Source organism: Pseudophryne corroboree, chromosome 2, assembly GCF_028390025.1.
Source record: "Pseudophryne corroboree isolate aPseCor3 chromosome 2, aPseCor3.hap2, whole genome shotgun sequence".
In the NCBI taxonomy this organism is placed as follows: domain Eukaryota; kingdom Metazoa; phylum Chordata; class Amphibia; order Anura; family Myobatrachidae; genus Pseudophryne; species Pseudophryne corroboree.
The window spans coordinates 500,990,038-501,004,734 of record NC_086445.1 but is presented as its reverse complement, the minus strand read 5'-3'; the positions used below and the strand labels follow the sequence as shown (position 1 = coordinate 501,004,734).

Genomic DNA, 14,697 nt, shown 5'->3' with positions numbered 1-14,697 from the left:
AAATTACCATATTAATCTTCAGGTTGGGGCAGATTACATTTACATGCTCAGTTTTCACTGGAGAATGCTCAATATCAGGGAGGTCCAGGGTGACAGTGGAAAAACATATTAACTATGGTAACATCAGCAGTGGGTTTTTATTGAATGAATGTGTACACTGTAGGCAAATATAAATTTTACAATGATACATTGAGTAGGCTATTCAGAAGTAGAATTGCAATTACATGCACTTTGGGCTTAATTTATTAGACTAAGCGTTTAATAAAATAGGTGTATAATGACACAGCCAGTAGTACAAGTGTCCAACAACGGTAAAAGAGTATGGTTAAGCTTTCAATAGAACTTGAGTACATTGGACCAGTAAGCAGCCAGGTGAATAGTGTAAAAATCACTAGAAAAGGCATGGCTTTCAGTAACATTAAAATTCAAATTTTTGAGGAGATCCTGAGCTATTCACGTAAGAGATTGAAAATCAATCTCTTAAAACTTTAAACTGGCGGCATTTCATGAACATTAATTGCAGCTACAGTATCTTGGCAAATGCAAGAAGGTTATTCAGAAAGCTGCATCATTTCATGTTGGTATTTGTACTTTGTCCACTTTACAACCTCCATTGTAAGTTAGTTAGTTGCATTAAACCAATATAACCTTGTTCTATTTTTATTAATGGTGATTTGACGGCTAGCGATTAGATATGACAGGCTCACTCTAGATAAGCCTTGCATGTATTCTTACCTTGGGGAAAGTTAGCCAATTTATCACAGCAACGTAGGATCATTGTATAAAACAAGATGTGAAAAACAAAGCAAATATTGTTGCTTGTAAAAAAGAAACATTCTTGTAAACAATAAGCTGTACACATAACTTTTATACCCCTTTCACATCGCACTAAAAACCCGGTATCGACACGGCATATTGCCGTGTCGAAACGGGTCAGTGTGCGATGTGAAACGTTCTTTTCAGAATTAGCGGGTCACCTGACCCGGTAATTCAACCCGGTAAAAAAGAAGGGTTCTTACCGGGTTGATTACCGGGTCAGGTGCAGTGTGAATGGGAGCCGTTCCGATGCGACACGGCTCCCATTCACAGCATAGGCAGAGGCGGCGCAGGAGATGAGCTCTTCTCCCGGCGGCGCCTCCACCCCCGCCCCTGCTGCTGCTGCGCCCTCCGCTACTATGGCAACCGACCCGGTATATTGCCGGGTCGGAAAGCCAGCAACGGAGCGCAAATGCCGGATCCCACCCGGTAAGTACACGTTTCTCTTACCGGGTAGGATCCGGCATTTCCGATCTGTAACCAGCATTAATTCTGCCGATGTACCTATACATTTCATTTTTTTCTTTTAATTGATTTAGTTTGAAACATCACAACATATTATATTTCCACAATCACTGTGCCTGTAATTTCAGAAACAAGATGACAAAAGTTAATTTACACGAATCCCAGTTTACGAAGATCTCAAAGAGAAATTAAGTTTTTGTCCTTTTTTCCTTGCATCAAAATATATAGTAGTGATCGGAAATCTATGTTCTGAAAACAAAATCTTTATTTAATTTTTTAGTATGTGTTATGTGTTAGCAGAGCCACTGTGTAATTTAAAAAAGCAACGTCTCACTGCGATATATCATGCTGTATATACTTTATGACTCTGCCACTGACTCTTTGATGTATAAACAATACTACACACCAGATCCTATATACGGGGTGTTTTTCTTGTAACTATGACCAGGGGCAGCAACTTCTCCTACTTGCTGAATGTATGAATCTAAGCACTAAATCAGCAAGCAGGTCCAGAGAGACCAAAGAGCAGCTGCCAGCAAGAAGAGACAAGTGTCTTAATATGGGGTGGGAGAATGTGTGCTTAGAAAGCTCAGTTATGTCTCCTACTGGTTATCTTATGCGTGAATATAGGAGTTTGGAATGTTTATCCTTTCCTGACCAGGTATTTTATTTATATGAAATAAACATGTTTGATAAAGAAAGTTTGTCTATTAAGGGGGGTACACACAGAGAGATCCGTGCTTAAATTCTAAGCAATCTGACTAGATAACTTAGAAAGAAAGCACGGATCTCTCCGTGCGTATGCCCATAGCGATATCGATGCACGGCCCCACGCACCGCTATCGCTGACTCTAGATCGGCATGCATGCATGCCAAATCTAGTCAGGTCACTCATTTCACCACTGGGTGAAATGAATGCCCCCGTCCCCCCTCCTCGCTCAGCACACATCATGCTGTATGCTGAGCGGGGGGAGAGATTGTGCTGAGCGGTCCCCCGTGTGCACAGGGCTTAAGACTCTATTCCTAAACCTATACTATAGACCCGTGTTTCATAAACTTGATCTTCAGGGACCCCAAACAGTGCAAGTTTTACAGTTCTCCTTAGTATGACAATTGATATAATTAGTACCACCTGTGGATCTTTTAAAATGTGTCCGCCACCAACTAGGAGGTACTGTATAGAATACCTTAGTGTCTATAATCTATACAAATAAATCTTTATGATAACCACTTGTTGCTACTGTATTATTACAGATAATAGGAGTCACAACTCATTTAATTTAAATGTCCCAATTTTTTAGCACCATTTTCTGGAAATTTTTCAGGGTTAACAAGGACAATGCTTCTCCCTACTGTGTTATATATAAAATAATTTGAAAGGATTTTGTCTAGCCAAAAAATAAATAAATAAATAACAGCACCTGAAGCAAACAATCCTGTGTTTCTCTATTTGTACCTTCCCACATGCTTTTTTTGCCCTGGGGATAAATGTTATTTGATGTAATTTGATTTATTCTGTTTGATTGCCACCGTGTTTTTTATCCACTACTACTACTACTACACAACTGACCTCCATTCTTTTAGGGAAAGCATAGTGTATTATTAAAGATCCATATAGCATGTGAGTATATATTTAAAATGTCTGCAGCAAGGCTGGATGCTGTGCCTTGATAGCTATAAAAATTAAAGTATTTTGTTTGATGAATTAATAGTATATATACACAGTATATTTATATATCAGTTCCTCAATTAGAAGTAGAAAGGATAATGTGCCTCAGTTAGTGTTGCCTGAAAAGGCAGATCAGGGGCGTTCAACTGGAACTAAGCCTCAGGTGGAGATAAAGTACCAGCCAATCACATATTAACTGTAATTTTTCAAACCCAGCCAGTGACATGGCAGCTAGGAGCCGATTGGCTCGTACTTTATCTCCATCCACTTTATCTCAATCCAAGGCTTAGTAAATAGACCCCTAAATCACTGCCATACCTTGGTACTGACGAGGAGAATGCAGACATTTGTAAATGTTAAGGGTTGATTCAATTTGGAGCAAGAAGGGTGTCACCTTGTCCTGATCCCCCCCCACCCACACCTTCCCCCGACTCAATGTATTTAGTACAGTACAACCAGTGGCGGTTCTTGCCATGGGCAAGCGGTACTTTTGCCCGGGGCGCCGCCTTCCGGAGGGCGCCGGCGCCATCCGGAGGGCGCCGCACCAGGGCAAGATCCGCCACTGTGCCCCCCGCAGTGCCCTGCTGTGCCCCCCCGCTTTGAAGGGAACCAGACGCGTAGCGTCTAGTTTCCCTTCATTGAGAAGACCTTAGTTGTGCGCTGCACGATGACGTCATCGCGCACCGCACAGCAAAGGTCCTCTCCATGAAGGGAAACTAGACGCTACGGTCTAGTTTCCCTTCATGTAGAGGATCTTTGCTGTGCGATGCGCGATGACGTCATCGCGCACCGCACAGCATAGTGGCACAGACACTAGGGGTCATAATTGACCTCTAGTGTCTATGCTGTTCTATGGGAGAGACGTAATAACGTCTCTCCCATAGATCGAAGAGAGGAGAGGAGAGGAGAAGAGCGGCGCCGCCGGCGGAGGGGGTCTGCAGCGGTCTGGATCAGGAACGGGGATGGTAAGTATACTTTTTTTTAATTTAATTTTTTCTTTCAGCGTCGTGACCACGCCCCAATTTGAAGCCACACCCCTATATTTTGCCCGGGGCGCCACAAAGCTAAGAACCGGCCCTGAGTACAACTCACTATGGTGCTGTGAGTACAAATCTGTGAGTTCTTACCTACCGTAAATGCGGCATATAGCACTTACTCAGGGGCGAATCAACTTGCGGCTAATTGAATTGACCTACTAAAATACCAGTCACTATGGTGAAGCATGTCTTGATGCAGCAGGTATCTCACACACTACAGTATTTTGAACTGTATGTATGGGTCACAAAACTGCACTGAACTTTAAATAAAGGCCAATGGGGTCATTCTAAGTTGATCGCTCGCTAGCAGTTTTTAGCAGCAGTGCAAACGCATAGTCGCCGCCCACTGGGGAGTGTATTTTTGCTTTGCAGAAGTGCGAACGCCTGTGCAGCAGAGCACCAGCAAAAACATTTTGTGCAAAAGAAGATCAGCCCTGAACTTACTCTTCGTGTGTGTTGATTCTAACATTGGAGGGTTGGCTTTTGACGTCACACACCTGCCCAGCGTTCGCTCAGCCACGCCTGCGTTTTCCCTGGCACACCTGCGTTTTTCTAAGCACTCCCTGAAAACGGTCAGTTGACACCCTTCCTTTCAATCTTCTTGCGGCCGCCAGTGCGAATGAAAACGTCGCTAGAACCTGTGCAAAACCACAAATTACTTTGGGGGTCATTCTGACCCGATCGCTCACTGCAGTTTGTCGCAGTGCAGCGATCGGGTCGGAATTGCGCAAGCGCTGGTGCCGCAGTGCGCTGGCACATGGCAGTTGTCGCTGCCTAGTGATCACCTCTGAAACAGAGGCGGTCGCTGGGCGGGAGGGGGCTGAACGGCCCCCTCCCGCATTAAGCCGCCGTTTAGGAGTCGCGGTCCGTCCAACGCAGGCGTGGCCGGACAGTTGGGGGGGCGGGCCGCGGCGGGTGCGTGACGTCTCACACAGCCACTGCAGCCGGTGGCAGCGACAAACAACTCCCGGCCAGCCACAGAAGCTGCGCTAGCCGGGAGTTACTCCTGAAATACAAAGGCATCGCCGCAGTGCGATGCTTTTGTATTTGTGCGTGGGGGGGGGGGGGGCGGGACTGACATGCGGGGAGGACTAGCCCTGTGCTGGGCATCCCCCCGCATGTCAGGGAAGATGATCGTAGCTGTGCTAAATTTAGCACAGCTACGATCAACTAGGAATGACCCCCTTTGTACCCGTACATCACGTATGCGCATTGTGGTGCATACGTATGCGCAGAAATGCCGATTTTTAGCCTGATCGCTGTGCTGCAAACAACGGCAGGTAGCGATCAACTCGGAATGACCCCCAATGTGTTGTTATGGATTGTTAGCAGGCGCTGTAAGCATAATTTATTTATTTCTTACATTGCATCATATTGATATAAGGCATTGCAGTCTTCTCTTTATGTTGTTTATGGTTACAATGCTTATCACCTATGTTACCTTGGGTTGTACTTCCTACACTCCTCGGGAGGCGTTGATTCTACAGTATTACTGTCTTTGAAGGTATTACATACTAAGGGGGGTATATTTATCAAAGCTCCGAGAGAGATTAAATTGTGAGAGATAATTTATTAGCCAATCAGCTTCTACCTTACATTTTACAGGATATGTTTTAAAAATAATAGGAGTTGATTGGTTGGTACTTTATCTCTCGTAATTTTATCACTTGTAAAACAATGATAAATACCCCTAAAAGTTCTACATGCAACTGAAGCGATGTTAACACCTTACTTGATACTTCCCTAAGTCTATCTAGTCATAGCAATGCCATGTGCCCAGATATCATTGCTGGAGATCAGCTACAATGGCAATAGATGTTGCAGCATTAACCTAAATTGTATGAATTAAGAAAATAAACATTTGCTTGAAGAATGCAGATATTTTCTGCACGCATAAAAAAAGTAACTATCTGCCACATCAGCACGGGATGTAGTCATCATGTCGGCATTCACGATCCCAACGGGCAGGATGCCGGAGTCGTAATCCCGACACCTGTCAAAATGCCGGCGCCGGCATCCTGACCGCCGGGATCGCAAATGTAAGTGTCCCTGTAAGTGTCGCAAATGTAAGTTGTTAGTGTTAGTCTGCAGGGGGAGGATTAGGGTCAGGCTGCGGGGGGAGGGTTAGATTAAGGCTGCATGGTGGTAGGGTAGGTTTAGGCTGCGGTGAGGGAGGGATAGGGTTATAGGGAGGATTAGAATTATGCTTCCTTTACTGCAGAACTCCTTTCCGGATTACGAACGCTCGGTATGCTGGGGTGTGTATTTCCACCGCCAGCATCTTATCTTCCTGTCTCCTGTACCCAACCTTTTGTTTACAAATTCTGGTTTTTGGCCTACAGAATTTTCCTTTAATGTCCCCAGTCTTATCCCAATCACATTTTATTCTACCAGATATATTAGTTTCACAAAATGCATATACAGTACATGGCTTCATTTACAGTTGGATATCTTTTCTTCCATCACAAATACTGTAGTGTCCAACTTTGAATGAGGTCCTAATTAGTACCCATGGAATGGTGATGCTAAAATGGAACTCGAAGATTGTATCACCGGAAAGTAACATCACTACAAAATGATCTCTTTCATGCAAAACTCTACTTATCAGTGAGTAAAAATTATGTTCACATTATTTTGAGGCACATTTTGTATATCAAGTGTAGCAGGAGATCTGTCTATTACATACATTACATAAAATTTTTGAATGAACAAAACTGTACCAAATTATAGAAGAACAGTTTAAAATATAGATCTGAATGTGGAGCAAGTCAGGAATAACATTTAGAACCAAGTTGGGTTTGCCTTTAAGCTAATTGCAGCTATAAATCTAATGACTATCTCACTGAAATCGTACCAACTCCCGCAAATCAGAGGCTATATCTTTTGGCCCTGAGAGTGGTCACAACTTTCACAATTTATAGACTTTAGCCAGTGACAATTATCAGTTATTTGTCATAAACAGTATAGCTGGCAGATAGCACAGCCAGGAGAGTAACCAATAGTTCCTATGTAAAGCTGGAGTCAGATGTCACACATAACCAATGAGACATTTCAGAAGATATATGTGCGCAGTCAAGGTCACAGGGCTGTTGTTTTGACTTAACGTTTATTACAGATGTATTTAACTAGATAAGAACTTACATTCATCTTTTGGACATAACAAGCAATAAATCAGAAGCAGTGGTGGAATGAAAGAGTGTAGAGAGTGGTGGGCCCAGGAAAAACACCATGCATTGCACCCCTTTTCCCCCTCATAATCCCAATAGGAGCAGAGCGCCAAAGGCACATGCCCAATAAATGTGGCGTAGCCACACAAAAGCACCTCTCTGCTGAGACTTTTTATACAAGAGAGGGCAGACAGCCAGGAAGGTTGAATATTCCCTGATTCTACAAATAACAGTCACTGCTTATCCTTGTAAACTTACTACAGTAACTACCAGTAGTTTAGGAGGTCTGTCAGCTTTCAGTATTAGGTGTTCATACTTGCCTATTCCACAGGAGGGAGCAGGCAAAAACTTGTCAAGTTATGTGTCAGTATTATAACTAATTACCATTATTTATTTTTATCTTATTATCACTAACAGACAGTGGGGTTGATCCAATAAGCTGTGAAGGGTGCGATGTGCCATAGCCGCAACGAGCCCCAATTTGAACAAAATTGCTCGGACCTCCATGGGGTGGCGACCACTTTTGAGCAAATTCAGGCTGCTGTAAAGTGCAGCCGCTGCCATGATGACTCGCCCCTGTGAGATCATCGTGGCTAATTGGATTGTCCCCAGGGTTGTCACCAACCAGTGCCGTAAAAGGGCAACTATGCACCCCAGTGTCAACCCCCCACCCCGTGATATCATGGCGTCACACAGCAAGCATGTGGGGAGCTGCAGCGGAGCAGGTAGGATGTTTTGAATTTGAATAGGGGCAAGCCCTGCAGCTATCCTTTCACTATGCTGCTGAGCCATTGAGGTAGTGACCATGCCGACACCAGTCGCACATTCGTCATCACGTCACTGACTAATACTGACCACACACGTTATCAGTATTGATGTCACTGTTGGATCCTGGCTGTGGTTATCTTGTGAATGCACTAAAATACTACACACTGACAAAAGTGTTCTCATTCACCTCATTCTTGCTGAAATTGATCAAAATAGCAGCATTTGGCACGCCATGGAATTTGTGACATTGCCACGCCGTGCATATTTTTCCTTAAATAAGCATCTTAATTGCATAGCTAATGGGATAAAAGTATAATGTAAGGATACATAGAGTACTTAGACTGGTAGGACTTAAGTACTTTTGGGAGCAAATGTGTGCTTCCTATTTTAACTCTTGAGCAGGGGTTAAAGTGAGCTGGCTCACCTAACCCGGCTCACCTAACCCAGAATGTGTGCCCGGAGCTGCAGGGAGATGCCGGGCGCCCGCTGAGATTGTATTACCAGCGGGTGCCCGGCTCCCTCCACACAGAGGCAGCTGGAGGTAGGAGCTCACTCTTGAGCTCCAGCTTCCGGCTCTGTCAGTGTGTGGCTCTGCGCTATGGGAGAGATGTCATGATGTCTCTCCAATAGTTCTGAGGAGCGGGCACCAGACGGAGGCGGAGGGCAGCAGTCAGACACAGGAACAGGGCTTGGTGAGTATTTTATTTATATTTTTTTTATATGTGTGTGGGTGTAAGCACTGCTTCTACAGGGTGCTAAACTACAGGGGACATAAGTACATGGGGGCTAAGTACTAGGGGCTAAACTACAGGGGGCTAAACTACTGGGGGCGTAACTACATGGGGGCTAACTACAGGTGGCTAAACTACAGGGGGCTACTCTACTGAGGGCATAACTACTGGGAGCATAACTATTGGGGGCTGAACTACAGCGGCTGAAGTACAGGGGGCATAACTACATGGGGGCTAACTAATGGGGGCTAAACTACAGGGGGCTAAACTAATGTGGGCATAACTACAGGGGGCTAAACTACAGGGGGCTAAACTACAAGGGGCTAAACTACTGGAAGCAAAACTACTGCGGCTAAACTACTGGGGCAATACTACATGGGGGCATAACTACTGGGGGCAATACTACATAGGGGCATAACTACAGGGGGCAATACTAAATGGGGGCATAACTAAAGGGCATTACTACTGGGGGCACTGCTACACAGGGGAATACTTCAGGGGCATCACTACTGGCGACATAACTACTGGGGGCAATACTACACTGGGGCAATACTGCACAGGGGCATTACCATTAGGGACATTACAACTGGGGGCACTACTAATGAGGGCATTGTATAGGGGGTACTTCATAAGGGGCATTACTCCTGGTGACATAAGGGGCACTACTACTGGGGGCTCTGCATAAGGGGCACCACTACTATGGATGCTACATAAGGGGCACTACCAATGTGGGCAGTACCACTACAGTGGACATTGCATAAGGGGCACTACTACTGTGGGCATTGTATAAGGGTCGCTACTGCTGTGGGCATTATGTGTATTAGGGGTGCTACTACTGTGGGCTTTGTGTATAAGGAGCACTAATGTGCGTCATAACATGAATAAGGGACACTACTATGTGGTGTAATGTGAATAAGATTGTGCTATTGTGCGGCATAATTTGAATTGGGGATACTATTGCGTGAACACGCACCTTTCTTTTTGAGATCACGCCCTTTTTTGCGCCCTTTATTACATAGGCACTGGGGTGCGAGGGGGTGTGTGTGGGGGGGAGTTCCACCACCTCTCTAGGGCCACTTTAAGCACTGCTCTTGAGCATAGGCGGCTTTTGTGTGCACTAGGATTTACCTACTCTTGCTGTCTTGGCAGGACATGTACTTTTGTGTGCAGCTAAGTCACAAATATAGATACAGAAGGCACCATGCCACTTGCCGCTTCTCGTTATGCTCACTGCTTCTGTACATACTTTAAACCAATGCTCGTGTGAAACAGCAATTATCTAGAACGAATGATACACTGTGTCTTCATGCACAGCTACAATGAGCACAATTTCAGAAAAAGTAGACCTTGCTAAGCGTGGTAGAGCGCCAACGTCTCACGCTATTTGGTGCAAATATGCAGGGTGAATGAGGACAAATCAGTATGCAGTAAATGACCCTGCTACTTTTTATTGTGCATACACTTTAAAACTTATTAAGTATCTTTTCATAATGCCGAATGTGATGCATTTTGCACTTATGATCCCTTCTGCTTAGGGAGGCTGAGGGGAAATTGTACTTAAGGGTGTGTTCTCATAAAATGTGCCTAGCTGACCACAAGACAGATAGTATATGTTAGAAGGTGAATCACATGCGAGTTCTCAAACCCTAGTCTAAGATGAAAACTGATTCTGGCTATCTGCGGCAGCTTCTTACTGGCTGAATGTGACAAAATCGCTCCCACTTATATTATTATTATCTTCACATGCGGCTGCTGTAATCCATTCACATTATTATGCTGATACTGTATTTGCAATGAAGCAGACTCCTATTTTATCTTTTAAATGGAAGAAGAACAGCACTCTTCCAGAGGGAAGAAAACAGGAAATAATGCTGCAAAGCAACATCTGCTGGCGTAATTCAGGCGCATACACTACAGTCCTTTCCATGAGTAAAGCAGGTACAAATGCTATCCCTTTCTGAGCAGGGCACATCTTATGACATGGTCAGCTCTGCAAGCTAAGTAAATCTGTACATCTCCCAATAAGGCCTAATACACTATGTAGACAAAAGTGATTGGTCACTGACAGCAAATAAATCAACAAGATTTTATTGACGTCAGCACTTTGTAGTTCCCCCACGTGCAGTGATTACTGCAGACACCTTTCTTGGCAAACTGTCCACAAGTTCCTAGACAGCAGCAGGCGGTATGTTTTACATTTCCGTATTAAGTACAGTGACCAACTGCAAGACTGAAGAAGGGTGAGTTGGTCTAGAGCGCACCAGTCACTCCAATTCATCCCAGAGGGGCTAATGGGCTTAAGATTTGGACTCTGAACTGGCCAGTCCATCTAGGTTACTGAATTTTCTGTATACCATTCCATCGTCACCCTGGAACATGACATCGCGCAGCCTACGATGATCCTCTTTTCAAAGTTGGTTAGTTCCTTCCGGAAAATGATCTAATCAATGCCTTTCTACCTGTTGTATACCTTCACGAACACGTCTGCTGCAGGAGCACACCATTTTGCTTGCGTGGGGTTTCTACATAGATTATGTGTGGTCAAACTGGGCATTGACCCTGTCACTTGGTGGTCCGGCCAAGCTTCGGTATCGGTTTGTTATTGGCAAGCTTTAGCTGACCTACCCTGATCTACAGCATGACGGTAAATCAAAATAGTGATCTATTTAACACTATGAGGACTGCCACTGTAGGTCACAGTATTGACTAGTATCTGTACGAGTCAAACACTCAAAAAGGCAAACAACATTTGTTGAACATTTAAAAAATACAAACACAGTGAAAAAATACTTGGAACTTAACAGACGTAACATCGACAGGCACTGTCCAAATAGCACCCTATGTGTAGACACCCCCCCCCCCAAAAAAAAAAAAAAAAAACTAAACAAAAAACAAACAAACATATGTTTTTAATGATAATTTCCCTTTAAGGGGTGTATTTATCAAAGCTCAGAAAGAGAGAAAAAATGTAAGAGATAAAGTACTAATCAGCTTCTTACATGTTACAGGCTGCGTTTAAAAAATGACAGTTATAAGCTGATTGGTTGGTGCTTTATCTCTCACAATCTTATCTCTCTTCAAGCTTTGATAAATACGTAAGTGTTTGGGACATTTTTCAAATGTTCTGTTCTGAAATGAATTGTTGAAATAAATATCTAAGTTGGTTTTTCCCATTGTCTATGTGTTGTCTAATTTTGGTGGCCATTATTTTGTACTACACGATATTGGCATCTACAGAGCAGAGTTTGATCTAGCCACTCACTATCACCAGGTTATAATCTGTACCACTAACTACCTAGTGTAATTACACTGGTACTGGGTATACTGTTCATATAGTTTGGTATTCCAAAACACTTTTTCTTAAACATTGTCCATTCCTAAGAAATGGATCACATTTATATATTTTATATATGTAAAATAGTCAAATCCACAGTTTTCCTCAAATATTAAAATTAAATTGCAATGTATATAAAAAAAATGAAGGAAGCAGCTGCTCGCTAGAATATACTATTTCATTACTAGGGGATACAATAAAGATAATACAGGTAATACTTTATTGTGTCCTTGATTCATTAATCATTTGTAAAAATAAAGAATGAGGTCCTTTTCTTGTGATATTTCTCTGATTACTCTGGGTGCACTATAACGAGGTAAAATTTCTAAATAATATCATGAAGGCAAAACTGTTTATAATGATCAAAATATCATTCAAATATAAAATAATCTAAAATAAAACCCTTTATTATGTACATAGAAAACATATTATTAATCACTTTGATCAAAATAGTGTAAAAATTACAGTGAAGCAAATGAGGTGCATCTAGTGCAGGGGTTGTCAAACTCGGTCCTCAGGACCCCACACAGTGCATGTTTTGCAGGTAACCCAGCAAGTGCACAGGTGTATTAATTACTCTCAGACACATTTTAAAAGGTCCACATGTGGAGTTAATTATTTCACTTGCGATTCTGTGAGGAGACCTGCAAAACATGCACTGTGTGGGGTCCTGAGGACCGAGTTTGAGAACCTGTGATCTAGTGTGATAAGAGAGTGTGATAAGAGCATTCCTAGGTGATAGAACTTCTTTCAAGTTCTGCAAATCAGACGGGTGGACAGGTACCAATATGTCCCAGGTCTCTCTGATTTATACATAGCTTATAAGATTTATTTTCTAATACATAATAACATTTATTTTATTTTTTTATATATTTACCTTATTGGAAGCTGCCAAAAGCAACAAATATTTAGTTCAACAGATAAGATGCAATTCAGCGTTTTTTCCTTGCAGTCTAAAGGTGAAACTGATACATTATATATGAGTCCCTGTTATGTGCATGGATTTATCCTCTTGCTGTCCTCATTTGCACATAGAAAACAGTGATGTACAAAGCATTTTGCAAAGAGCCAAGGATGCAGGGAAATATAGACCTCTCTTACCTGTGTCAGATGCCAATGTGATAACATGCAGGGTGAAGACAAAATACAAGTAGGAGAATGACATCTTTACCTCACTGTGATCACATCTCTGCTGAGACTTTTTATACAGGAGAGGGCAAACAGCCAGGAAGGTGAGCTCCTCCTCATTCCTCCCCCTGCTGAATATTCCCTTATTCTACCAATAAATGTCACTGCTTATCCTTGTAAACTTAGTACAGTGGCTGCAAGTACTGTATATTCATCACTAGCAGATAGAAGGAAGTAATATGCAAGTCAAGATATGGTGACATTTGCAGAGTGGTTTATTGTGAGAAGCTATCAATATGCCCAATGTAATGAGAATGTGATCTGTAAATATCACAATCCTGTTTGAAAATATATACATATACCAATGACAAAGTGAGGTCATAATTATTAAATGTACCATTCTTATATCTCAATTATAAAACTTGCGAAGAAGACATACCTATCTGATACATTATAAAATACAGCCCTTTATACGAGAAGTGTGTAATATGTTTCAAGATGTGCAATGCATAGGTAGAGTAGGCACAATCTGACTGTCTGGTTGTGAACAGTAATCTCTTACTAAAGTTCTTGTGTAATGTTAAGGCACAGAACCACATATCACACTAAAGAAGTCAGCATGTCTACTTCCTTCACAAACTCGTTTTGAAGTTCAACAGAGGCCACTGGAGACCATGATCTTCTATGACTACAAGAGTGGTCCGCGCAGCAGGAGAGTTTTGAGCGGGGTTAATGTGGGCCGGAACGGGGCGGAACTGTGTTCCATCACTTCTAATTGAAGGCAAACGCCCGGCCACCAACAACTAAAGCATCAGGGTCCTGGGCTGCAGTGTTAAGTTGGCAGCCAATCCCAGCTCGCGGACCGACTGCAGTGCCAATCGAAAGAAGGGGTGGCATTTTCCAAATCTGGCGTGAGCCAATTACGGCTCGTGAACAGCCAGCCAATAAGAATCTGCAAGCCGTGATTGGTGCGTAATTGGCGCAGGTGAGACGGGGGAGCGAGAGGGTCAGGGGGTGAGATGGAGGAGTGACAGGAGCAGGGGGTGAGACGAGGGGAGCGAGTGGAGCAGGGGGTGAGACGAGGGGAGCGAGTGGAGCAGGGGGTGAGATGGGGGTGACAGGAGCAGGGGGTGAGATGAGCAGGGGATGAGATGGGGGAATGAGAAGAGCAGGAAGTGAGATTGGGGAGTGAAAGGTGCAGGTATGAGATAGAAGCAAAGGCTGAGAAGGTAGCAAGTAGTGAGAGGTGAAGGGGGTAAGTTAAGGTGAGAAAGATTCAGGTGATCAGACACAAAAGGAGAGTATATAGGGAGTAAGGGTTACCTAGAATGAAGATATGGACACATGAAGAGAGTGACAAAGGAAACAAGAAAGCAGAAGGGACACATGGAAGACATAGTAGAAGTGAGCAAAGGTTCTTAAATATATCCTGCTACATTGTGCATTGCATGTGAAACACATTATCAAAATCCCTATTGCTTCAGGGGGGCACTACTGTGGGTATTGTGTGTAAAGGGTACTAGTATGTGGGGCAGTGTGAATAAGATTTTGCTACTGTAAGGCGTAAATTTAATTGGGAGTA

General features: G+C 43.3%; 1 protein-coding gene across 1 annotated transcript in view; it reads right to left on the bottom strand.

The window, feature by feature from the left end:
• The window catches only part of CA4 (carbonic anhydrase 4), a 56,547-nt gene extending 43,383 nt beyond the window's left edge, over positions 1–13,164 (bottom strand). The window contains exon 1 of the mRNA XM_063957168.1: positions 13,089–13,164. Coding sequence (XP_063813238.1) covers positions 13,089–13,152 — 64 coding nt within the window. The 5' untranslated portion in view covers positions 13,153–13,164. The remainder of the gene's footprint in view (positions 1–13,088) is intronic.
• Positions 13,165–14,697: the final 1,533 nt, after the last annotated feature.